Source organism: Heteronotia binoei, chromosome 16 (genome assembly GCF_032191835.1).
Source record: "Heteronotia binoei isolate CCM8104 ecotype False Entrance Well chromosome 16, APGP_CSIRO_Hbin_v1, whole genome shotgun sequence".
Taxonomy (NCBI): Eukaryota; Metazoa; Chordata; class Lepidosauria; order Squamata; family Gekkonidae; genus Heteronotia; species Heteronotia binoei.
The window spans coordinates 29,132,865-29,160,487 of NC_083238.1; the positions used below are offsets into that span (position 1 = coordinate 29,132,865).

Consider the following 27,623-nt stretch of genomic DNA (forward strand, 5'->3'; position numbering starts at 1 on the left):
CAGTATGCAGGGCACCCTAAGCAGTCAAGTCAGGTCAAATATCTAAAGAATAAAGTATGGCTGTATTAACTCCATAGATGCCATAAATTAATCTGCCACCTAACTGATCAGTCCCTGTTTCATGTCTTCACTCAGGTGTCTTCCCAAACAGGGGGTACTGAAACAAGAAGCCCTCACAGTAAGGAAGTGGCAAATAAGACTGCTAAGCACTTCTCTGCTCCTTTTCCAAAAATTCCAAGTGTCAAGGAGACAGTCTGATTGTTTCGAAGCACAGCAAGATGGCCTACAGAACAGGATTTGATAGCAGTGTTTCAGGTCAGAAAAGTACAGACTGTTGACATGAATACTGTTTCCTGTACACTTCCACCTCCACAAGTCCTACTCTGGCCACTGCTGGCAGTGACTGACAGTAAAGCGACCACACCAAACATTAACAGTGACCAGCATCAGATGTTACTTAGCTTCATATCCAACATCTAGTCAAACATAGGCAAAAGGACATGTACTTTCTACTTCCAACTCTGCAGTGGCCTTTCCCTACCACCATCACTGACTTTCTAACACTACTACCGGCATCTCCCAGTTACAGATTTACTGTTTAACCTTGAGGTAAGTTATTTGCCTCAATTATGTCATCTCAAAGCTATTAGTCGGAAACAGCAACTCCTGCCTACATTAACAGTGACCTCCAGGATAACTCTTGAGTTCTCAGTGACTTTTTAAAAAATTGAAATATGGATACCAAAGTGCAAAACATAACCAGACCTCAGCTTGTATATACATTTCAAGTAATTTCTTTTCTCAGCAAAATGCACAAAAATAGCTATCAGTGATGGAATGGGATGGTCCCCTGCTACTATGCATTTTGCTGAAGAAAGCAAACTGAAACATGTATGGTATTTGCGTATCTTCTGCAGAACTCAAAACAGTGTATCTGGTTCTCATCCAGGTACTGATTATACCCAGATCTGAGTAGCTTTACCAAGCTTGCTGCGACATATACCCTCAAGATAATGCCTTAGGGCCTGGTACTCACCTATGCAAGGAGCCACGGATCTGCATAGCAGAAGAGAGAGACATTAAAAAGTTCAAATTTCACTTCTGTCATAAACTTCTAAAAAGAGCCCTTAGCAAGCCACCCACCTCCAATGTGGGAGTAACCATGTCACCTACCTTTGTAGTTCTAAGAATGAGTGAGAACATTTGTGATGCTCTTTTGAACATTCTACAGTGCTACATAAAACGGTCCAAAGTGAACATATGGGAAGCTAAAGCAAATTCAGAAGGGCTGTGGTCACAGTCATCCTCCCTCTAGCATATCACTGGACATTCACATTTCTACTTCCTTCCAGGTAAAGTCTTTCTTTACCATTCTGCAGGATAATACAAACCACCAAGCTCCTTCCAACAGAAGAGAGGTCACTGGAGGCCAGCCACCTGGATGCAAAACGGAAATAATTCACAGGAAAACTACAAGAGCGATAAAAGAGCTTGATTCCAGAACCCATCTGGCTTCCTCAAACAATAGAAATAGTAACAGAGCTGCAGCTGGTTATTAATGCAGCTGTCCGGAACAAGAATCCTGCCACGCTGTCCAGCACTGGGCCTTGCAAAGCCAAAACTGCTCCAACCAAACAAGACTCATGCTTGAACAGAGGCAGGATTTACAGAAGCTAAAAGCTTGGTGTTTAAATACCCACATTGGAATAGTGTTAACGGCCTACATAAAATACAAATGATGTTATGTTAGTTATGTCAACAATCAGTCAAGGTTGAAAATATAAACCGCTAAATACATTCTGCTGGTCTTCTATACATCGATTGCATATACACTAAGAGCAGGCTTTCTGCCCAGCGGATCTAATCACCTTGCAGAGAGTTTCAGCTAGCATACTTCCATTTCAGTTCACAGAGATTCAAGAGATATGAGGAAGGGGAATGCTGAGTTTTATGTCATCTTCAACCTAGGAGTTATTTTCCTCTAGACAAACCAAGTCTGTAAGAATAACCAAGACACACACAAGACAAGCAGCACAGTCTTCAGAAAGAGAAAGGAACCTCAGACTTCAGTTATCTGGTGAAAGCCTGCAGGAGAAAGACATACTGCATTTTTATACTTAATACTTGAGAAACAGTGTGGTTTAGTGGTTAAAGTGTCAAGACTAGGATACAGAAGACCCAGGTTTGAATTCTCATTCTGCCATGACTGCTTGCAGGATAACACACTCTCAGCCAATTTCATAAATTGTTGTGAAATAAAATAGGAGAGAACAACACAAGCTGCTTTGGATCCCCATTGGAGAGACATGTGGGTATAAATGAACTAAATATCTTCTTAACAAAATAAAGATTTTACATGATTTTGCACATTATCAACTGGCAGGTATCGGCCTTGCTGAACGGGGGGGGGGGGGGGTTAGGGGGGGGGAGGTGTTTTGCATATCCAAAGGCATCACCTGGAAATCGGAAGGGCATTAATCCTATTTTTTTTAAAGTTACACTATACAAAAGTTAGATTTCTCATGAACATTACTGGAAGATTCCAAAAAGGAGGAAAGAAGCCACGGTCAAATATTACAAATTGCCAGCTCTTGGGGACAGAAGACTGGAGTCACACCTTGAACTGCAAACCTGATTCAAGTTCATTTTCCTTCTAATATGCTCTCACACACACACACCACACACACTTTTCATCATCCCACCTCCAAATAGTTTCAGTTATAAACTTAATAGGATTTTGCCCAGGGCAAAGAACAAATGAGTGTCAAACTATACTTGCACCCTCCCAGACATCGCAGCAACATTTCCTCTAGGTGGAGAAAGAAGACTCAGCACAAAGGTAGATGGAGTCATGATTCTCTCTCCTCTCCCTTGTGCATCAGTAGCTTAGGTGAGCAAAGCAGACTGAAGCAGACAGACAACATATAAGCAGGGGTTTTTTGTAGTACTCACCAGCACCGAGTACCAGTATTTTTTCTGGAGGCTCCCCAAAAGTTGCAGCCAACTTATGGAGACCCCAGCAAGGAGCTTTCAAGGCAAAGGAGAAGCAGAGGTGCCTTCCTCTGCAATCTTCCTTGGCGGTCCCCCTTCCAAGTATTAACCCTGCTTAGCTTACGAGATATGATGAGATCAGGCCACACCACCTTCCTTCCTGCAGCCTTATATCCTGGCACTTTAAAAAACAACAACAACCCACTATGTGTAAATATCTGTAGATTGTTTTTTCACAACCTTTATCAAATGCTTCAGAATCGTAAAGAGACGAGCCTTCAATAACTGTACATGTTCATAATGAAGGTACTGCTTTATACTCCTAGATTCACAGTACATGTTCATAACGAAGAGGGTACTGCTTTATCTCAGGTCAAGCCTAGACGTACTTGCTTAATGCTTGGACTGCTGTCAGAAATCGAGCTCAAGGCTCAATCTCATTTTTGAAGAGAAAATGCATACCTCAGCTCTTCAGCTGTTTGCTCTATCCCTATATAACTGGCCCCATTACAAGGCCTAAAACATCCTCTACGGGATCCTCAGAAATCTTCTATACTCAACTGATGAACATAACTGGTTGGGGAAGAGGGGAAGAGGAAACTAAGCCATATAGCCAAAAATGCAATGCATACAGCAAAGCCTAAAGAAAGCCCTTTTGACCTGCTATTTCAAATATATGCAACACTACTTCCTTTTTCCTCATGAACACAATCTTGCCTGTGTATCTGTTCCCCCCCCTCCTCCTCTAAAGAATTCAGACAGGCATACATGGTTCTCTTGTTCTCATTTTATCTTCACAACCTGTTGTGTAGGTTAGGCAGGGAGAGGGGTGGCTGGCCCAAGTTCATCCACAGAGTGAGTGGTCGTCCAAAGGACATGAACACAGACTGTAGTCCAGGGGTGGCCAAACTGTGGCCTGGGAGCCACATGTGGATCTTTCACACATATTGCACGGCTCCTGAAGCCCTCATTGCCCCATCTGCCGACTTGGAAAAGCCATTTCTCTCTTTAAATCACTTCTCCAAGCCAACTGGCAGTTTGGAGAATGCACTTAAAGGCCATTTTCCCACTGAGCTTACCTCGGAGCAACGTCCCTCTTCACTGCGCAGCGTCCGCGCGGATTTCCCACCAACTGCTCCGAGGCTGCTCCGAGTACCCAAGTAAAGTTGCGGCTTTTGCGTCGCTAATGTAAACTGGTTTTTAGCGGTTTCCATTTGCGCCGCAAAAGGTCGGGAACTTCTTGGTTCCTTGGAGCAGCCTCGGAGCAGTTGGTGGGAAATCCACGCAGACGCTGCGCGGTGAAGAGGGACGTCGCTCCGAGGTAAGCTCAGTGGGAAAACGGCCAAAGTTAAAGTTGCTTTCTTTTTACCTCCCCCTTCTTTCCTCCCCATCTATTTGCCTTCCTTCCTTCTTGGCTCTCAAACATCTGACATTCATGTCTTTCAGCTCTCAAACATTTTAACGTTCATTCTAGGTGGCTCTTACATTAAGCAAGTTTGGCCACCCCTGCCCTAGTCCAACATACCAATCCCTACCTTAGCACCTCCACACTACACACAAAGACTGCAAGTTTAATCCATTTTCTGAAAATAAAATAGCAGTATCTTTTTAGTTGTGATTATCCTAAAGTTCACTGAAATCAGCCTCAAATACAAATTGTACCCCATATTGATTGGCCCTGTGCCAGTGTGTCAAACCTAACTGTTGCCTGTACTTCTAATGACAGTTGTCAAGCATGTAGCTTGGAGTGTATCACAACTCATAATACATATTGGTTGACAGGTAATCTTCTAGCCCCAGCTTAAACACAGGTGGCTGAGACAGCTGAATCATTCCTTCCCCCGCCCCCCCCACACACACCCCAGTCACTGCTGTGTGTTTAACCAAAGCCTGAAATAGCAGAGCTGTTGCCTCCTATTTAAGCTGTAAGTAACCTATGAGTCTGCTAACTGTATTAACAGCTCCCTAGGAGACATGGTTTAATCCACAGGAGAAATCACTAACTCTTCAAGTAGCTACAGTGAAACACATAGAAAAGGAATTGTTCCAGCTCAAAAGGGAAACTACTGAAAAGAACTAACCTGAATTTTCTGCAGTTCTTTTCTAGGTTTCAAGGGTGAACCTTACCAGTTCTGGGCTTGGTTAATGGTCTTGAGTTTGAGTCCACTATATACAGACTCCCCACATTTTCAGAAGACCACTAAAAATGAAGTTTGAAAAAATCTCACAAAATTCACTAGAGTCCTGGGTACTGACAGCCCTTTTTGCAATTGTTAAAGCTGTTAGGTAAGAGGCCCAGTGATTGAAATATGGAATTTACTGCCACAGGATGTAGCAATGGCCACAACATGACAGCCATGAAACAGAATAATGGAGGATAAGTATAGCAGCGGCTATCAACAGCCATGCTGACTAAAGGAAACCTCCACATTCAGAGGCAGTCAGCCTCTGAAACCCAGTGCCAGGAGGCAAAATGAGGGGAAGGCCTGTGCCTCTCTATGCCCTATTGTTAACTCTCCAGAGGAACAGGTTGGCCACTGTGTGAGTCCAGATACTGAACAAGATGGACCATTGGTCTGATCCAGCAAGCCTCTTCTTATATTTAGTAAGGACTGGCCTACAGTCTCTTTACTTATATATATATATTATTTATTAAATGTATAGACACCCCCCCACCCACATATCCAGTTATATGGCAATTATTCTGCTTGCTGGAGCAGCCTATAGAATCTTTCCAAGTTTGCTTGCTAGCTACCAAACATACACAGGTATTTACAGGATTAGGAGCTCAGCGATAGTTCCTTCATCTCTGTCCTTTCCTCTGCCACCACCACCCAGCCACAACATTTGCACTAGCACAGTAAACGACAGGTAGAGCTGCACAACCTTCATATAAAGGGTTACCCATGAAAAATACATGGACCCAGAATGAATACTAAAGTTGCCCCTAACTGCCCATGTTGTATACAAACTGCATGCTTATAAGTAACAGATATTTTAGTTCTAATGTTTTATCTCCTAGGTCTGGCCATATACCCACCAACCATTGTGCAACATGGCAAATGAATGCAACATCAGCGCAAATTGTCATAAGTCATTACACAAGTAGCACAGGGAACCACCAGTACGGTATATGCTATCCGGATTACATTTGTATGAATTCCATGCTTCTTGCACATTTATCTGTCAACCATGCTCCCAACAGAATTTCATGATTATTAAAGTAAATTCATGCTACTTTGCCAGGACAAATCACTTCTGTAACACACTGTTAAAGTGACTTGGGACGCACAGGTGTGTGTTAGGAAAATGGCTGTTATCTGGCCAATGCCCTTTACTTAGCTGCAGCACTCCTTCAAAGCAATGCTTTTTTTCTGTACTAAATTAAGAGCCTGCTGGAAGATGCTTTAAAAACACATCTACTGAAGAGATATACGTGGATAAGTTCATGGCAACGCCATTACTGCCAGACATCCTTTCACAAGACACTGCTTCAATTAAGCGCCAATTAAAAATCCACATTTGATCTGCAATTAATGAACTGATTAATCATACCACTTAAAAGCTTTCAACCCCAGCGCCTATCATAACATCAGCATGGTACAAAGCACTCAATGGAGTGTTGAAAAGAAGCATAATAAGAACTCCTGAGTGAAGAGCGATCAACAAGGTCTGATTTATTTAAACAGCTTCAGGATTCCTTGTGCCACACTTCCAGCGCTCTCCTAAGCAGAGTTACACCCTTCTGCAGTGGACTTTAGAAGGGTATGCTTTGCTTAGGATGGCACGGTTCCTCACCCTTTTTTCTAGTTGAAGGTATTCTGCACAAAGAAAACCCTTATGTTGCAAGACGCTGAACAAGGCACACTGAAAGTTAGTTTTCTCTTTTCCTTATCTGTAAGAGCAATCCATCATGGTGAATAAATATGGATTTGCTTGCATTTTTCAAAGAAGCTACACTAAGTGTGTTGAAGTTGATCAGCTGTTCCACTGGTAAAAGAGGAAGGAGCCGGTTGTCTCTGACTACCAAAAAGGCTTTGATGGGGACCAAGGGGCTTGCACAGAAAAAACATGGGGGGCAGTGGCTGTAATAAGTCTGGAAACTGGGTGTCATTAAGCAAACAAGCTGGAAGGATCCAACTCATTATCCTTAAAGTGGTGTTATTTAAAACAAAATCTGAATTGAATACAGACAAAAGTCTACATTCATAAAACTGAATCCATTATTTTCTATCAAATACGGAGTTAAAGGTGGCTTTTCTTCTGCAAAAACAAACCATCCCCCCCCCCCCAAGGAAATAATACCTGGCTTTTGACATCATGCATTTTACATACGAAGATGATTCCACGCTGCATTCTATAATGCAATGAAGATTTAAATTTATACTTTCCATCCCATGATGAAACTGTGTTCAACCTAATAACTCCCAATCCTTGCTTCTGGAAAGTTTGGGGCACTTAAGTCTTCAAATAAGTGCTCTCAGCATAGTATCCTCACACAGTGTGCCTAAGAATACAAATAATAATTTTTCAATTGCTCCCACAAAGCCAATATAAACCCTGTAATGCAAAAAAGCATGCATGCTTTTAGGTTATGCTTCTAAGTTGAAGAATGGCCCTATTTAGTCACAAGCTGGCATGCTTTTAACTGTTACAACAATCAATTAATGTACACATCTATCCAAGAAATGAATGAACCAGAAAAATGAGGCCCAACAAAACAAGATGACAGAGATATTCGGCTGGATACAGCTACAGGACACCCCTCACCAATCTGGGCTGGAGCACTTCCATTTCCCCCATCAGCTACACTAAACTACTACTAACCAGAAAAGGGGAAACAAGGGTACTCCTCTAATATTTGTCTTTCTTCCTTGCTTAATAGCATAATGAAAAAAGCTGACATGAAGTAAATTGATTAATCTGAAATGCAATGTTGGAGAAGAGATTTATGGATACCAGGGACCGCAAAAAGACAAATAAGAAGGTTTTAGACCAAATGAATGACTAATTCAGATATCACCTGTGCTGTTGCAAAATTTTTGGCTACCATTCTCCAACACAACTCTGGCTGTGCTTGATTTTATGTTTAACCTAAATTCAATTCTGATTTATCTTGTCTATCCAAATCTTTTTCTGTATTTTATGCTATGCCATTAAAGGTTTGAAATTGGTCAAATCAAGCCTGAACCCTCCTTAGAATTAAAATGACTACACTGAGGCGATTGTACTTTGGTCACATGATCAGAAGACAGCAATCACTGGAAAAGACAACAATGCTAGAAAAGTTGAAGGCAGCAGGAAGACCTAACATGAAGATGGACAGAATCAATCAATGAAGCTATGACCCTGCGCTAGAAAGAATTGAGCAGGGCATAATAGGGCATTTTGGAAGTCACTAATGATTAGGGTTGCCATACGTTGGAAGGGACTTGAAAGCGCTTAATGCACACAATAGCAGCATGAGTGAAAGATTCTACTAATTTCATCATCACCGTACCTTTTCTTGGCATACTCAAGCATAATATGAAATGAGGACAGACAAAATACACAGTCCAAGATTAACAACAATAAGCTAATAGAATTTATAGCGACGCATGCCCCACGTAGATTTTAATGGACTTCTCCAGAAGTTTACTACCAGGCCTTGTGATTTCTATTTCATTATCTTTCAGTAGGCGGCGATCGTCAATTCCATTCACTAGGTTACAGGGAAGATTTCCAAACCATTCTCTTTGGGGATTAGAATATAGCTGGCAGTCCAGTAATATATGCTGGATGGAATCTGGATTGCTTGCCCCACAAGGTTCTACTCATTTGTTTTCCTTGAAGAGGCTGGTCCCTCCTATTTTTATACACTAATAACCCTGTGAGATAGGTTAGGCTGACAAAGAGAAACCCATGCTGCGAAATTTGCATCAGAATTGTGGATTTGAAGGCAAAATTGTCCAGTTCCTATGTGACTTCACCACTACATCACTAGCTCTCCAAAAGAAAACAGAAGGGGAAAGGGTGACATTCCACCTACATGATGCCCTCCTAGTGCTATGGGCCCTCCTGACCCCATATGATGAACACGTTACTTTTAAACCTTACAGTACATATCAGGAGATCAGTTGAGCTCTGAGGCCCAAAAGCATATGCTGGAATAAATTTTGTTCTCCTTTAATGTGCCACTGGCATCCTGTTTTATTTTGCTTCTAAAGACCAAAACAACTAGCCATTTGGGATGGTCATAGGAAACCTAGGAAGAAATCCTAGACAGAACTACTCAGAAGTAACTCCCATGTTATTCAGAAGGACTTAACCTCCCCCCCATCTCAAAATTCTTAAGAAGCTTCAATTAAATCAGCATTTCTGTTGACTTTAATTAAACAATTTAAAGTTACTCCACAGTAACCTGTTCATATCAGCAGAACACACAGCCCAAACTTGTACATGAGTAAGTCTGTGTTCCATATTGTTTACTTCCAAGTGAATATAAGACTGCAGTCTTGGCTGTATCTGTGTTGGCCAGCTGGCATATAAGAATTTTAGATGGATCATCAATGAGAAAATAAGGCAGGGACAAAGGCTGCTATCACACATGCTAACTAATGCATTTTCAATCCACTTTCAATGCACCTTCCAACTGGATTTCGCTAGTTCACACAGTAAAATCCAGTTGAAAGTGCACTGAAAGTGGACTGGAGATGCATTATTTAGTGTGGGTGTGGTTACACATGCTAAATAATGCACTTTCAACCCACTGTCAAGGCATTTTCCAACTGGATTTTGTTTTGAGAAGTAGCAAAATCCACTTCCAAACAGTTTCTGAAACGGATTGAAACTGCATTATTTAACATGTGTGACTGTACCCCAAGTGTGATTAAAGCCTCAGTCTTAGAAGCAGTTCACATTACACTAGGACAAATGTAAAAGGTTTGTTGGTTTCTACCACACAGCCTATCTTCTCCACTTTACAAGACACATTTAGGTTCCAACAGGTGTTAGAGACCAACACCCAGCTGTCTTGGTTACTTCCAAAAGCAAATCCTCCATTTGCTTCTCTCTCCCAGCATGCCTTATAGTAACTTGAGTGCCTCTATCCAAGGTGAAAGTCTAACCTGATTAGTTTGCAATAGCTTTCTCCATGACCATTTTTAGACTGAAACAAGGAATTATTTCATGCCCTCACTCAGAAATATATTTCCCTCCCCCTCTTTTTATTTTTAACATCCAGCCTGAGGAAAAGTTGTGTTTAACTTGGAAGCCTCTACACCACATTCTGAACACTGACTGGTTCTAATAAAAGGTATTTTCTCGGCATCCCTGTGAATTCTCTCTCTTCGTGTTCAAAGTACATGTTTATGTATCGGTGTCTCTGAACAACTTCTTCTGTTAATTAGACATTTAAAACAAAAAGAACACAGACAGACAAACAGCTTCACAAGGTGTTCTGCTCCTGTTCTCGCTTGATAATGCTCCAGCAGCTGCCAGTACATACACTCATCTGAAGAACACCCTCCCTTCAAGGAAGAAATCTGTGACAGATTCCCCTCAGAGCAGAAAACAGCCTCATTTAGATGCCTTCCACAACATTCTTCAGATATCTGACTGTCACTGTGGGAAGGCAGACAAAGAATAAGAATGAGATAAAATAATTTTTTAAAAAACTCCACAAGAATAATTATCTTTAAAAAAAATAAATAAGGACAAGTTGTATACATTCAGTGTGATCACCATTAGGAAAATACGTCTTTGCCCAGGTCAAAGCAGCACAGAGAAAGGCCAGCTCTCGTTTTCATTCTGCCCTTCTCAGACTTTCAGCAGCTGGAGGCCATCAATATTAAAACAACTGCAAGATGAACCTGAGGCGATGCTCCCCAGCTGGAGTAACTGCTGCTGGATGAGGCCTAGCTCAGCAATAATCTGCAGTGCTGGATTTTTAGCCTCAAATTTCTGCTACATTTGGAGGTTTTTAAAAACCAGGTTATGTTCAAACGAGGTCCCAAACTAATTTGCGCACAACACGGAGCAGCAGCTGGGCGATTCCCTCCTACTGTGTTTATCATTCAGCGATACTTTTATTGCCTCAGAGCAACACAGGAAAAACAAGTATTTAGGCCCCTTGTATTCTGACATCACTTCGCCATACATTAATTCAGTAGACTGTGTCAACAGCCCTACATTAAACTGTGGGGTCTGGGGGAGAGATGTGAAGGATAGCAAGATTCCCCCCCCCCTTTAAAGTAAGCTATCAGGTAATAGGATGCCATCCAAAGAAGGCTACTTTGGCAATTGACGGCATATAAAGCAAAGGGGTGGGGCAGGGATTAAAAGATTTGGAGGTTAGGGGAGACAAAATCCATAGCAGAACTGCGATGCAGAGAGATTTGCTGGAGATTGTAAAACTAATCTAAAAGGGATCTACGGGCTGGGGTTATGAGAAAGGCACCGCTAAGAGAGAGTGTAGGGGGGAAAGGCCACTGGTTTGTGATGTTTTGCCACTGGAGGGTGACAACAAGAGCACAGAGTTGGGAAAAGCAGTACTTCAGAAAGATCCAGAAGCGCCGTGGCAACTTGAAGGCTCTTTGGTTCCACGCCACAACACTTTGAAGTGGAAACTCTGGGGCAAGGGGGTTTGGGCGCTGACGCAGCATCCCTCCAGGTGCAAGCAGGCGAAGAGCTGGTTGCCGACCTAAAGCCGCCGCCCCTCCTTACATCCACCTTCCTCTCTCAAACTGCAACAGAGGAAGCAAAAGTGCTGGAGGCAGAGAAGCGGCCGCCGCTTGCGAGAGCAGCAGCAGGAGGAGGAGGAGGAACTCAAGTTTGCAGCATCGGGCACTGCAGTGCCGGGCGCATCCGCCGCAATGAGAGCCTCCGGGCTTGAGAAACACACGGCATGCCGGTAGGCCCCAAAGCAGGCTGACGATGCGTCCCTCCTCCTCCTCCTCCGTCTCCCCCCCGGTGCCTGCCTGTCTCTCCCACCCACCCACGAGACGCTCCCGTTCCGCCACTGACCGATCACCTCCTGCAGCTCATAGGTGTCCCTGCAAATGGGCCAGCCGACAGCCTGGGCGGCGGGTGCAGCAGGAGCCGGGGCCGGTGCAGAAGCCGGCGTGGGCTGCTGCTGCTGGGGTGGCGGCGCCTGTTGTTGCTGCTGCTGCTGCGGAGGCGGCTGCTGCTGTTGTGGCGGCGGCGACGGCTGCTGCTGCTGGACATGGACGGGCGAGTCGTTCTGCTCCGCCATGATCCTAGTGCTGCTGGAGCGCCCAAGCGGCGACCTTCTTCAAAGTTCCCTGCCGGCGACACCTTTAACCCTCATCTGCGGCTCCCTCCCTCCCTCGCTCTCATCCTGCCTGCCTGCCAAGTCAGCCAGCCAGCCGGCGCACGGCGGGGGAGGGAGCGCACCGAAGGGGCGGAGGCTGAAAGAAGAAGCAGCAGCGAGCACCGAGCGCCGCGCTGGCTCCTGTATGCGGCCGAGCGAGCAAGCAAGCAATGGAGTCCGTGCCCCGTCACGTTAACCTTTAATAAACGAGAATAATTAGGCTTTTTGCACATGCATTGCAAGAGTGGGGGGGAAGTGCTGCTTGTGGAGCCAGTGTTGGGAAAGAAGGTGGCTCTCTCTCGAGGAGGGAGACCCACTAAGTTCAGCTGCAGTTAGTCCGGGGTCAGTGCGCCCGGTAGCATTTGCTTCCGAGCATCAATCAATCAGTCAATCAAGGTGCCACGAGCCGCGGAAAGCAGAAAGGCCGCGGGGTTGCTTTAGACAGAAGGCTTGCAAAAACTGCCTAGGCTACCCCGGGGGCGCATGCTCAATATCTGCAAGTGATTTCTTCTTTAACCGGCCCCTGAGTATTCACAGCAAAAAGGTAATTCTAGATGGGGTGGCCGTTTATTGTACCTCAGGAACACTTTGTGGTGAAATACGTTTTGTTAGCCATTAAGATCTCGCTGGACTCCTGCTTTGTTTTACAAATGGAAAAGTGAAGTTTTCCTTTCAGGTTATCTTAACGGGTAAAGTCAGGGCTTTTGAATCTACATCAGTATTTATAAATATAGGATGAGGATCAAGGGTCGGTTGTTACGTCTGCGTGGAATACAAGAGTTTCTATTTGCATATCATAAGAGTTGGAAAGGACCTCCAGGGTCATCTAGTCCAACCCTCCACATTGCAGGAAACTCACAAATACCTCCCCCTAAATTCACAGAATCTTCATTGCTCAGGTAGGGTTGCCAAATCCAATTCAAGAAATATCTGGGGACTTTGGGGGTGGAGCCAGGAGACATTAGGGGTGGAGCCAAGATCAAGGCTGTGAGAAGCATAATTGAACTACAAAGGGAGTTCTGGCCATCGCATTTAAAGAGACAGCACACCTTTTCAATTCCTTCCTTCCATAGGAAATAATGAAGGATAGGGGCACCTTCTTTGGGGGCTCATAGAATTGGACCCCCTGGTCCAATCGTTTTGAAACTTGGGGGGTATTTTGGAGAGAGGCACTAGATGCTATACTGAAATTTTGGTGCCTCTATCCCCAAAAACAACCCCCCCAGAGCCCCAGATACCTGTGGATCAATTCTCCATGATTTTCTATGGGAATAAATCTCCATAGGGAATAATAGAGTTCCCAGCAGACATTTCCCTCCCCTTCCCCCCCCCCCCCGCTTTCTGATGACCCTGAAGGGGGGGAGGGCCTCCAAACCAGGGGATCCCCTGCCCCCACCTGGGGTTTGGCAACCCTATGCTCAGGTCAGATGACCATCTAGCCTCTGTTTAAAAACCTCCAAGGAAGGAGAGACCACCACCTCCTGAGGAAGCCTGTTCCACTGAGTCCTAGGCATGTTTATTTGGAGATAAGTCCCGCTGAATGTGGTAGAACTTACTCTCAACTATAATCATAATTTTAAAAATAGAAGTTTTTTTTAAAGTGGTAGTTCACATTAAATTGCATTCACTTTCTTCTGTAATATTTAAGTTTCTTGTAAATTAACTTTTGTATGTGCCTGTTATTTTTATGTACATTTCAGGTTCATTCTCAGTTCTCGTTTTAAGTTTCTTTGTCAGCATGTCTGGAATTCATTAAGTGTACTGTAGTAAAGATTATTAAACGGCTTGGAACCCAAGCAATGCAGCTCTAAACAGAGTTATACCCTGGTAAATCCTCTGAAATATATGGGAGAAGAAAGGTGGAATTGCATTTAGGATTGCAGTGCTACATTTTGGTAGCTTTGTTTGTTTCCTTTTTGCCGTCAAGTCACATCACATCCAACTTATGGTACTCTTGTAGGGTTTCTGAGGTAAGGCATTCAGAAGTGGTCTTATATCGCCTGTCCAATTGTGTACTGTTAGTGCGTGTACTCTGTGTAGTAACTATGGACTTCCTTGGTGGTTTCCCATCTAAATACTAATTAGAGTTGACCCTGTTGAGCTTCCTAGATCTGACAAGATCAATCTAGCCTGATATGGTGCAGTTATTCAAAGTGCAAGTTTTTCATGCAGTTCAAGCTTGACCCTGGCATTTCTTTTCAGATATAGCTCAGTGGTGAAGGTTTACTTTTGTGTGCCCAAGAAATTGTAGCACTTCAAAATTTGATAAAAATTAAAAATATTTGAGAGTCTGACCAAGAAACATGTTTTAGTACTGATCGTGTTTAAACAATTTTATCGATAACATATGGTAACAATATCTAATTATATCGTTACTATCTCTAACCCATATGATATTTTCCAATCCCCCCTCCCTCTGTTACTAGACTCCCGCCGAGGTTATATACTTAAGTTCGGTTATAAAGGTACCCTTAACCAATCAAAGTTCAATATCTTTCTTTTCTCATATTCATATTAAAAAATTGTCCATTGTCTTTTTACATTCCACTCTTTCTCTATGTATCCTCTAAATTTCTTCCACTCCTTTTTAAACACATCCAAATCATAGTCTCTTAAAGTTCTTGTTAATTTGTCCATCTCACTCCACGATAAAACTTTCACAATCCAATCCCATTTCTCTGGTATTTTTTCTTGCTTCCACAACTGCACATACAATGTCCTAGCAGCTGAGAGCAAATGCCAAATTAGAGCCCTATCTTCTTTTGGAAATTTTTCCATTTGTAATCCCAGCAGAAAAGTCTCTGCAACTTTCTTAAAATCATATCCCAACATTTTAAAAATTTCTTGTTGTATCATCTGCCAAAACTTTTTCGCTTTTTCACAAGTCCACCACATATGAAAAAAAGAACCTTCATGATTTTCATGGTTTAGTACTGATGACCCTTTTGTGTTTAAATATAGTCTTGTTTATTTATGGCAACCCTGCTGTGAATTTGGGTGCAACGTATGAGGAAAGAGGATAGAACATTTTTTTCCAGTCTTGCTAGAAGTCAGGACACCCACCGATGATAATGAGCAGTAATAATGATTGATCAGGATCCATAAGACAATGAAAATAAAAAGCTTTAAAACATTCAAACAATTAAAAATACTGTAAAAATTTTAAAATAATTCAGTTAAAAACACATGAACAAACAGTACTAGAAAGAGAACCAATAATTGTTACTGCGGGGGTATAACAGCCAAAATAAAAGTGTTCACCTTCCGGTGAAAGACACCAATAGGGGGAGATAGAGAAATCTCCCTGTTGAGGGAGTGCCATAGTTTTGTTGCTGTGACTGAGAAGGCCCTTTCTTGGGTTGCCACCTGTCTAGATTCAGAGGGTCTCCAAGGATGACTGGAGTGTATAGGTAGGTTCATATGGGAGAAAGTGGCCCTGAGACAGGTTGGTCCCAAGAGGGTTTTATAGTAGGATAGACAAAAAGAAAGTAGATTTGGGACGGACAAAAGAAAGGGTCCCCCCCCCCCCACACAGTTTCTTTTTAATTCATGATGTTTACTGTTACAACATGTAGAGTGATATGTGCCGGTTTGGACGGTTTTAAAAGGGAATTAGTTTAATAAAGGAGTGTTCTGTTAACATTGCCAGCAATGAATGATAGCTATGAATGGGCCTCCATATTCATAGCAGAACCCTTTTACTAGCTTCATTTAGTGTAAAATTATGTTTTTATAGATCCCCCTGATGAAACCTGTGTGGAAAAACATGTTGGAGCTTTGTATATGGGGACCTGGGGAAGGCAATGGCAAACCACCCCGTAACAAAAAGTCTGCCAAGAAAACATTGTGATCACCCCATGGGGCAGTAACCACCTGGTGCTTGCACAGGGGGCTACTTTTACCTTACACATATCACCTGACTCTTTTTTCCTGTTATTGTTTGCTGGCACATTGCTGGGTGCAGCCCAGTTTTCTTTCTCTTAGAAATCGGTCTCCATACCCAGAACACTGTCTCTTTCCATATCAGTTACTTGCACAACAGTGAAGGGAGAGCATCTCTGCCATGTTTGTAGGTCTTCATAGGGCATCCGCCACTGTGTGAACATAAGAGAAGCCATGTTAGATCAGGCCAGTGGCCCATCCAGTCCAACACTCTGTGTCACACAGTGGCCAAAAAAAATTTATATATATATATACACACACACACACACACTGTGGCTAATAGCCACTGATGGACCTGAAACAGGATGTTGGACTAGATAGACCATAATCTGATCAGCGAGGCTTTTCATATGGAGTCATTTTGAAGGGGGCACATGTAACATAGGTGGATAGATCCTTGAATTGTGGCAACTCAGCCTTGTGCATGCTTACTGCAGAATAAGCCTGGATGCGTTTAGTGGGATTTACTCTTAAGTGAGTGTGCACAAAACTGCAAACTTAGATAGTCTAGTGATGCATAAAAGCAGTTTTCCATATAAGTAATTTCTAATGCTATCCATTATACATGTGGCTATAAAGTGGATTGCACACGCGCTAAATCCTATGCTACATAGTGCTTTGTGTTTTACCAAGTTTAAGGGGGTGGGGTGTCTTTAAGCATGTCCACTACATCTAAAAGAATAGTTCCATTTTTAATAGGATTTCACCTTGTTTTTTGTTGTATATTTGACTCTACTCTAATCCCACTCTTAATTTTGAATCCAATAACCATTTTTAAAGCTGTATAATTATTCAGAGTTGTAGGAAAACTATTTGCTTTACCAATATCATAAATATTTACATTAATTTTTTTTGTAAGGACCATAATAAATGTATTCTTTTTGTAAGGACCATAATATCAAGTGGTAAGCTGCAGTACTGTAGTCCAAACTCTGCTCATGACATGAGTTCGATACCGGCAGAAGCTGGGTTCAGGTAGCCGGCTCAAGGTTGACTCAGCTTTCCATCCTTCCGAGGTTGGTAAAATGAGTCCCCAGCTTGCTGGGGGTAAAGTGTACAAGACTGGGGAAGGCAGTGGCAAACCACCCCGTAAAGTCTGCCAGGAATACGTTGTGATATGACATCACCCCATGGATCGGTAACGACTCAATGCTTGCCCAGGGGACTGCTTTTACCTTTTTAAGGACCATAATATTAGGGGAAGGTAAAGGTAGTCCCCCATGCAAGCACCACTCGTTTTTGACTCTGGGGTGACGTTGCTTTCACAGCGTTTTATTATTATTAATAATATTAGGGGAAAAGGGAATATAAATCTCTACCTAGCTTTTTGCCTTAATGTAGTCCTGAATAAAGGGGCCAGATGTATGTAATTTTTGTAATCTTTTCAGTGAAGTTAGTGAAGGTTTTCCATTTTTATATCAACATGTTCACTTGGTTTTTCTTATCAGCCCTACAGATGAGTTTTGTGTACATCATGGAAATGTTTTGTTTTTGAAAGAGATTTTAGGTAGATGAACATGTATTCACAGAATTACAGTTCTTTGCCCACATCTCTTCTTGACTGATGGCTTTATACCTGATGGGATTCACCCACTGCTTAAGGAATTATGGCCTTAATCGCTGCCCACCCCCTGCCCCCCAAAAGTCAGTGGGTTGGATCCAGCAATTCCATTCCACTACTAAGAGATGAGTTTTCCTTCAGTGGAGGAAACCTGACAGAACAAGAATCCATCCAACAAAGCAAAGTTCCTTACTTAACAGTAAGTAGTCATTGGATAAAACCAACTTTTTTCATTTCTCCAGTTGAATGAAAAATGGCAATGGCCATATGAAAGCATCCACTGGTTTTGCATTATCAGATTTCTGTTCCAGAGCTGGCAATTGTGTTCTTCAATATGGCAATTTTTTGCTATCCTTTTCCCATAGTACTGAGTTTCTATATGGATCCTACCCCATCCTACCACTCAATTGAGCAAAGTTTATTTTTTGTTTGGTTGTTAAACTATTGATACCCCACTTTTTAAAAAATCAAATTTGAAGGCTTCCTCCAATCTAAGGAATGTTCCTCCAAAATAAGTGAGTTTTCCATTGGAGGAAGAGCCAGTTAAGTTAGAAGGATGCTCCTTGGGGAATAGCTGGATCCACTCTATTATTATCGGGCAGAAACACAACTTTTCACCTCCATTTCTCAAAGCTATTGAAAGTTAAAATAGACACAATGGTTTTGTTAGATCCTCGCAGTGGGTGTGAGGCAACCAGCTTGTTTGTTCAGTCTCTCCCATGTCCCTGATTTCAGCCCTTGTCTTGCATGGTTTGTGTCCAAGCACACCCCATGATCTGCAACATAGCTTTTTGGGTCTTCAAAAGGAACTTCTTCCTCTCTTTTCTTCACCAGCAGAAAAGTTGGTTGCATGCAACTGTGTTTATTTCTTAATGTCTGCCTCTATTGACTTGTTCACAATTGCATGTTAATTTTTAAAAAATGTATAATACATAGTGAAAGACAAATGTTTTCATTTTCTTTTTTGCTGACAGATTTTTGAAGGTTATGTCAAAATAACTTCAGACTTTCTCTAGAGATCAGGAGACTGAAGTGCACTGATGGGAACAAACGATAATAAGAATGCTGGTTACTAATAAAGCAGTTCATACACAGCAAGGGTCCTGCTACAAAATAGCCTGTGGAAGATTAATGACCTGACAGGGGAAACTGACATTGCCATGTTAATCCGTCAAGGATTTATAAGGAAGAGTTTTTAGGCAGAGTACAACTTCATAGAGTTTTCAGATGAAATACCACTTTAATATGTGACAAATTTTTTTTAAAGTTTCTTCACTTCTGTAGCCAAAATAGAACCTTAGCTTCGTATCACTGACCCCACATCCTGTGTGGTTTTGCACTCTGATATAGCTGCATCCAAGCAAGCAGTCGTGTTGGTCTGAAGCAGTTGAACAAAGCCGGAGTCAAGTGTCACCTTTAAGACCAACCAGTTTTTATTTAGAACGTAAGCTTTCGTGTGCTCTTAAGTGTGCTTAAGAGCACACGAAAGCTTACGTTCTAGATAAAAATTGGTTGGTCTTAAAGGTGGCACTTGACTCCGGCTTTGATATAGCTGCAGTTTCTGTTTTATATTTTGTGGAAAATATATACCAGCTATGTGACCAGCAAAAATTAAACAGATGTGAAGGGCTTGTTTCGTGAAGGGCTTGGAGAGCGTGTGAGGGGCTGCCCTAAGGAATAGACTAGAGATCCTAACCTGCAGGCATGTTAGCATTCTGACTTAAGGCTTTGGGCACAACCACAAAATGGCTGCCTCGAATGGCAGAACCAACCACACAACGTTAGGGAGTGGAGTTATGCGTAACAGTGACTCTTCAACATTTCAGACTGAAGCTTGTTTAGCACAATGCCTTTTGAAACGAACATATTGTTTGAAATACTTATTTGCATACACCTTCATCCATGCAGTGAAGATCTTTGTGCCATGGTGGCAGCTACTGCTGAAGCAACTTTCTGCACAGCCAGTGAGATCTCCGGTGGCCAGTCAGAAGCCCAGCTGATCAAAAGACCCTTCTGGCCCTGCCTGCTTTCTAAAAACACTTGGTGGACATCATGAAAGGTTTCAGTGGGTGCCAGGGCTCTCCGAAGCACCGTGTTGGAGACCCCTAGTGTAGACTATTAACATTAAAAAGACCATGATAGAAGCCATGTTGGATTTGATTTGATTTGATTGATTTGATTTTTAGCCTGCTCTTCCCACAAACGGGCTCAGGCCAATGTCCCATCCACATAATCAACCAAAAGGTCATTAAATAATTTTCAGGCAGCAATCCTACCAATTGGAGTTGTTGGAGTCCTGCCTGTCATGCAGTTATTAAATGGACAGGGCCTGTCTCAGGTTAACCACTGCCCTTGGAGTTTCTTCTTTTTCTTCCTTGAAACATTCCAGCTGTTCACAAAGACTTATGTCTTCAGGATTTTAGAAACATTTAACATAACTTAAGAGTGTTCCTCCTGACTGTAAGGGCTCTGTAGACAAGAATAGCAGTGTTCGATTATACAGACTACAGAACTGTGATTTTTAAAAGTTCAGGGAAGGAATGTAAATTTACCGAGTATATGATAGAAAAGAGTAAGGGTTCAGAAGTACCTCAAAGAGAGCCAGTTTGGTGGAGTGGTTATGTGCGTGGACTCTTATCTGGGAGAACCGGGTTTGAGTCCTCATTCCTCCACATGCACCTGCTTGATGTTATCTTGGGTCAGCCACAAGTTCTCTCAGAGCTGTTCTGCTTAGGGTTGCCAATCCCCAGGTGGGGGCAGGGGATCCCCCGGTTTGGAGGCCCTCCCCCCCGCTTCAAGGTCATCAGAAAGCGGGGGGAGGGGAGGGAAATGTCTGCTGGGAATTCTATTATTCCCTATGGAGATTTATTCTCATAGAAAATAATGGAGAATTGATCCGCGGGTATCTGGGGCTCTGTGGGTGCTGTTTTTTGAGGTAGAGGCACCAAATTTTCAGTACAGCATCTAGTGCCTCTCCCCAAAGTATCCCCCAAGTTTCAAGACGATTGGACCAGGGGGTCCAATTCTATGAGCCCCAAAAGAAGGTGCCCCTATCCTTCATTATTTCCTATGGAAGGAAAGCACTGAAAAGGTGTTTGGGCCTTTTAAATGTGATGGCCAGAATTCCCTTTGGAGTTCAATTATGCTTGTCACAACTTTGATCTTGGCTCCACCCCCAAAGTCTCCTGGCTCCACCCCCAAAGTCCCCAGATATTTCTTAAATTGGACTTGGCAACCCTAGTTCTGCTCAAGAGCAGTTATGGGTGAGCTCTCTCAGCCCCACCTACTCACAGGGTGTCTGTTATAGAGAGGAGAAGGGAAATGAGATTGTAAACTGCTCTAAGACTCAGGTAATGAAGGACAGGGTATAAATCCAATCTTCCCTTCTCTTCTTAAAAACTAACAAAATCTGTGGTAGGATATGAGCTTTCGTGAGTCACTGCTCACTTCTTCAGATACTTAAGAAGGTATTGTCAGAAGTGACTCACAAAAGATTATACCGTACCACAAATTTGGTTAGTCTTTAAGGTGCTACTGCACTCAACTCTTTTCTACTGCTACAGACAGACTAACATGACTACCCAAGTAAATGATGTTCTTGGCTGGTTGGTTTGTGTTCGCCTGTTGCTTGCCCTCACAAAAACATTGTTCAAGGCAGCTAACAAAACTCAAAGTATACCAATGAACTAACATTTAAAATGCCAAGCACAACTATTTTAAAGCTCTCATTAAGACCACCCATTGATTTGAGTTGAGACAGACCTGGAACAAAAATCAAAATAGCAGCAGAAATTAAAACAAGACATAGCCAAGCAACCACATGCCATAACAACAGGGCTTTGCCCTGGTGTCTAGTCTAGAGACATCAACACTTATAATGCTAGGTGAACTTTACAGGATAGATTATTACAAAGATTACTTCCATTTGAAGCCTGTAGCCATACTGAAAATAAAAAGTGACTACATGTGAAAACAAAATGAGACATCAAAAAAGAGTAAGACAATTAACTATATAAAATGGAGAGATCCACGGTATTAAAGACCATATAATCAACAAAGTTAGCACTTTTGTTCATTCGTAATTAAAGATTCATCTTGACTGTGCTCTAAAAGCAGCCTAGGGTTGCCAATCTCCAGTTGGGGGCAGGGGATCTCCTGGTTTGGAAGCCCTCCCCAACGTCAGGGTTATCAAAGCAGGGGGGGGAGGTTGAATGGCTGTTGGGCTCTCCATTAGGCCTCATTTGGGGCAGGAGCTCAAAGGAGTGGAGCTCCAGAACCTCTAGATTTTATTGTGCTCTTTCTTTCTTACTCCCCTCAAATATTTGCTTCTGGGCTCCATTGTTCAAACGTCCTGTGAGAATTTTGCTGAAAAGATTTGACAAACTTTCTAATACTTTTTCCTCACAAAAAATGGGAAAATAACCAAAACACATAAAGCAGAGAGAGATGGAAATCTTCATCATGTCACTATGGCCACATGGGAGAAAGTAATTTAAAAAGTATGATGGGAATAAGGTTTTATTATGACAATTATAAATTCAAGAAGCATTTTAAGGAAGATGCTGAGCTGATATAATTTAGTACACCTTCTGATGATGTCAGGGGTATGTGACATATACAAATGAGTTATGCAAATGAGTTGTACAAATGAGCTCCGGCATCTCTTTTTCTACAAAATGACCTCTGCTCTTTATTATACCCTATGGAGACCAATTCCTATAAGCAGGGGTGGCCAGTGGTAGCTCTCCATATATTTTTTGCCTACAACTCTCATCAGCCCCAGCCAGCATGGCTAATGGCTAGGGCTGATGAGAGTTGTAGGCAAAAAACATCTGGAGAGCTACCATTGGCCACCCCTGCCATAAGGTATAATGGAGAATCAATCTGGGGCTCTGAGGGGGCTGTTTTTTTAGGTAAACGTAACTACTTTTATCTGATAATAAATGATTTAATTTCCATATTTTATCAAGTCTGATACTGTTACTTGCATGTTAAAATAAATTAATTCATGGCCCTTTTAGCCATGGATAGTGTTAAAGTGGCCAGGCCCCCTGTGGCTGCTGGTAGGAGTTGGAGGTTAGGGTTGCCAGCTTCAGTTAGGAAACTCCTGGAGATTTTGGGGTGGAACCTGGGAAGGGCAGGGACCTCAGTAGTGTACAATGCCATAGAGTCAACTCTCCAAAACATCTATTTTCTCCAGTGCAACTGATCTCTGTAGTCTGCAATGAGCTGTAATTCCATGGCAACTTCAGGTCCCACCTGGAGGCTGGCATCCCTAGATACTTCCAAGTGGGCAGCCGTTTTGGTCTGAAGCAATAGAAATTATTCCAGTTTTGTCTGATGAAGTCTGCTTAAAGCATACGAAAGCTTACATTCTGAATAAAACTTAGTTGGTCTTAAAGGTGAAGCTTGTCTACTGCTTTATCCCTAGATAATGTTGTCTCACCCTCCCCCCTTTGAATTCAAATAATCCATAGGACCTTTTTCACTGCCTTTGCTTTATCCATACACAAAGGTTCAGGAAGAATCTGTTGGTGAATAATATCTTAACATGGTAAGTAAAAAATGTCTTCATATCTTTTTCTGAACATTCTTTGCCTTATAAAACTGCAAATGTATTTCAGTAGAGGCAGTATGTATTGCATTCTCATAGTTGATCAAAGGAAAATAGTTCTTTTGCTGTCTTGACCAATATGCTAAAATTTTACCAGGTCTCTCACCACTTTCTCTCAATATGATGTAAGAATATAAAAGAGGTCATGTTGGATCAGGCCAATGGCCCATCTAGTCCAACTCCTTGTGTCACACAGTGGCCACAACCCAGGTGCTATCAGGAGGTCAACCAGTGGGGCCAGAACATTAGAAGCCCTTCCACTGTTGCCCCCAAGCACAAGTATGCAAAGTATTACTGACCCAGACATAATATTCCATCTATACCTTGTAGCCATGTTTATCTAATTTCCTCTTGAAGCTTTCTTTGCTTGTAGCTGCCACCACTTCCTGTGGCAGTGAATTCCATGTGTTAAGTACTTTTTGGGTGAAGAAATACTTCCTTTTATCTGTTCTTTACCTACTGCTAATTTATTTCATTGAGTGCCCATAAGTTATTGTATTGTGAGAAAGGGAGAAAAGTACTTCTTTCTCTACCTTCTCTATCCTATGCATAATTTTGTAAATCTCTATCATGTCACCCCTCAATCATCATTTCTCCAAGTTAAAGAGCCCTAACCTCTTTAACCTTTGTTCACAGGGAAAGTGTTCCATGAATTACCTACTATGGGCCACCAACAGTCAATAGTTTGTTACATATATCACCCATTTAAATAAGCTAGTTCAACCCAAGACTGGTTGTCCTGCGTATTTATGAGCGGTGCTGTGGACAATCAATGTAAGGCCTGGCACAGCCCCTCTTCCCATATCCTAATCTATTATTTTAAGTATTGTATAGTTAGTGTAACTTTTAAAGTATCTATTATAGAATAGGGATTCTAAAAAGTAAGCTCCAAAATCTTTTTGTTCATGATGCAAAATCATTCTGGAATCTTTTCATTGTAATGCATCTAATTCATTTTAAAAGGATGTCAAATTTGTTCATATTCCTTTAATTCTATCCATTTTGCTCTTCCTAAAGAAGGGTTTGCCACATAATCAAAATCTCCAGTGATAACAATTGTGTTCTTGCATTGCATTGCATAATTGCTTAAAGGGGTCTTTAAGAACATATTATTATTTTAATAACCATTGTTCATAGTGTATTAATCTTTTAAAGAACAATGTCCTTCTTCCTTCATCATGTAACTCTTCCTTAATTTTAAATACCACTCTTTCAGAGATAATTGCAGTAATACCTTTTGTCTTTGCCAAAGCTAAAGAAAAAAAGCAATCCTTTAATCAGTCATGAATTACACTTACCAGGTTCCTTTTTAAAATGGATTTCTTGTTGAAATATATGCTAAATTTAACTGTTCTAATAACGTTTTCTTTTGAATGAACTATTTAATCCCTTAACATTTAAAGGAACATTTCAAATCAATTGTTAATGGTAAGATGTATTTTGTTTATTAATAAGATAAAGGGAAAAATCATAATTGAAATGTTATACTTTTTATTGTGCTATGCACTTCCTTTTAACTTTTAGGTATCCTTCCCTTTCCAACATTGTATATGCTCAATAAATTGCTGAGTTTCACACTTTCGATTTACTGCAACTCATTTACTCTTATACTTTAAAATGCTTCATGATCATATACCTGAAGAAACAAGCAAAAGGACAGGAAACCTCTGAGAAACAGAGGGGGAAAGGTGGCACCTACCAGAGGTGAAATATTTATAGTATAGAAAGATATTAAATGTGCACATATATTGACCACATCACAAACATTAAATTGCAAAAACATGAAAATTGATTATAATTACAAAATTACAAAATCCTCAAATTGTGAAGATTATAAAAGCATTGAATGGTGCCTAGTCCAAGGTCGTAGAGGGCGTCGAGGTGCGATCTCATCAATGGCCCTGGAGAGCCGGCTGTTCCAGGTCTCAACCAGGCCATTGAGGGGGTCGCCAGAGGGCCAGGGGTCCCGTAGAGCCATTTGGAACCGCTCCGGGTCCATCTGGCTCCGCGGGCGAGTCATAATAGGCTCATTGTCTAAACAGGTTTGGGGTGGCATATCTACACGAGCCTTAAGGGCAAGGTGGTCCGACCATGGCACCACTTCAGTGGTTATATCGTCCACCGTAACACCAGCCGCAAAGATCAAGTCTAACATGTGCCCGGCCTGGTGAGTGGGGGCTGTGACAAATTGAGAGAGTCCTAGTGTCGCCATGGATGACACTAGGTCCACTGTCTGACTAGAGGCCGGGTCATCAGCATGGATGTTGAAGTCACCCAGGATTATTAGCCTTGGGTGCTCCCACGCCCATCCTGTCGCCGCCTCGAGTAGGGACGGTTAGGCGCTGGGTGGTGCGTTAAGCATATGGTATACCAGCCAGCGCCTTACCATCCCTACTCGAGGAAGTAGGGAAGAAGTATGGAAAAGTTTCAGAATTGTGGAGTCATGCCAAAATTCTAGAAAAATAAGTTCAGGGGAGAGCGGAATAGTGTGACCTGTGATAGGTGTAGCATGTTCTAGAACTTTGTTCCAAAAAAAGGCTATTTGAGGGCATTGCCACCAACAGTGAGCAAAGAAGGTAACATTACCACAACCTTTCCAGCAGCTCGGAGAGTAGGAAGGGGAAATAAACATTAGTTTCTTGGGGCTGAGGTACCACCTTGTAAGTAATTTGAAGTTCTGTAATTTCATAGGACTTGAAGTCTATGTAGTCAAGGATGAGGTGTTGTGCCATTTTGAAAACACATTTAAATCTCTGTTGGGTGCGGCAATGGAATATGCTATGCCAGGGTGGCCAAATTTGCTTAACGTAAGAGCCTCATAAAATAAGCATATGTTTGAGAGCCACACGGCATGAATGTTAGATGTTTGAGAGGAGGGAGGAAGGAAGGAAGGAAAATAGATGGGGAGGTAGAAGTAGAAAGAAAGCATCTTTAACTTTAAATGCCTTCTCCAAGCTGGCTGACGGGGAAGTGGGGGGCTTCAAGAGCAACATAATATGTGTGAAAGAGACACATGTGGCTCCCGAACCACAATTTGGCCATCCCTGTGCTAGGCTATCTCAATATCTGTTTTGCTTTTAAAATAAGGATTTGCTGTGAAAATAAGCCATTCCTCCAGGAATACAAATAACCTGTCACCTTCCACAGACTCCACTGGACCTTTAATTTTGACATTGACCTAGCTAAATTTATCCTCAAAATTAGTTTTCACGTTTTCAAACATAACTCCTGTACAATTCCTTTGATTCTTACCTTTAGCTTTAACTAATAATTCAAAGACTTAGCTCACATTTGAAATAATTCCATTTAATTTCATTTTGATTCATCTTTGCTTTCCCCTTCTACTTTGTTCAAATATGTCAAATCTTTAATATACATTTTCCTTTAATTTCAGTGATGGTACATCTTTAAATCTCATTTATAGCACTCATTTCCTGATCTTTCTTATCGCTGTTATTTTGCAGCCCCTGTTACCACTGGTGGTTCTGTAGGTCAAACAGATTTATGATGCATACTCATGACTGATTGTTTATGGTTTTAGAAGACTACTAAGGCAGTATAAATAAAATAATCATATGCAAAACCTTGATAACAGCAGCAATCCTATTCTCAATAACTTACAAACAAGAACATCAAAACAAAAGTAAAAAAGAAGAGGAGGAGGAGTTGGTTTTACACCCCACCCATCACTATCCGAAGGAGAGCAGCTTACAATTGCCTTCCCTTTTTCTCCTCACAAAAGACACCCTATGAAGTAAGTGGGGCAGAGAGAGATCTTGAGAGAACAGCACTGAGAGAAATGTGACTGGCCCAAGGTCACCCAGCAGCTGCATGTAGAGAAGTGGGGAATCAAACCTTGTTCTGCAGATTAGAGTCTGCTACTCTTAACCACTACACCAAACTGGCTCTCAAACTGGCATAGGTCATAGCATTAATCCGTTATAAGAAAATGTCCCAACAACAATAATAAAAGATTATAAGGATAATAACTGCAGTAATCACTGTTTCATTTATAAGCAAAGCTAATTCCAACAATATTTTGCTGGTCTGCTTGCCTCCCCTTTCCTGCTTCCTTTTCTCCTTCACACCCACCTGCCAATCTACTTGTATCTGTTCCCATTTTCAGGTTTTCCTCCTTCTGTCACCATAACTGGGCCCAGCTTAATTGCTTGTGGTGGCCGCTGCTAGGCCTGTCTTAGTTGTGT

The 27,623-nt window shown here is 42.0% G+C and overlaps 1 protein-coding gene across 2 annotated transcripts in view; it reads right to left on the reverse strand.

The window, feature by feature from the left end:
* Window positions 1-12,303, reverse strand: part of STK39 (serine/threonine kinase 39) — a 183,364-nt gene extending 171,061 nt beyond the window's left edge. For both annotated transcript variants that reach the window (XM_060257268.1, XM_060257267.1), the window contains exon 1: window positions 11,995-12,303. In XM_060257268.1, coding sequence (XP_060113251.1) covers window positions 11,995-12,223 — 229 coding nt within the window. In that variant the 5' untranslated portion in view covers window positions 12,224-12,303. The remainder of the gene's footprint in view (window positions 1-11,994) is intronic.
* Window positions 12,304-27,623: the final 15,320 nt, after the last annotated feature.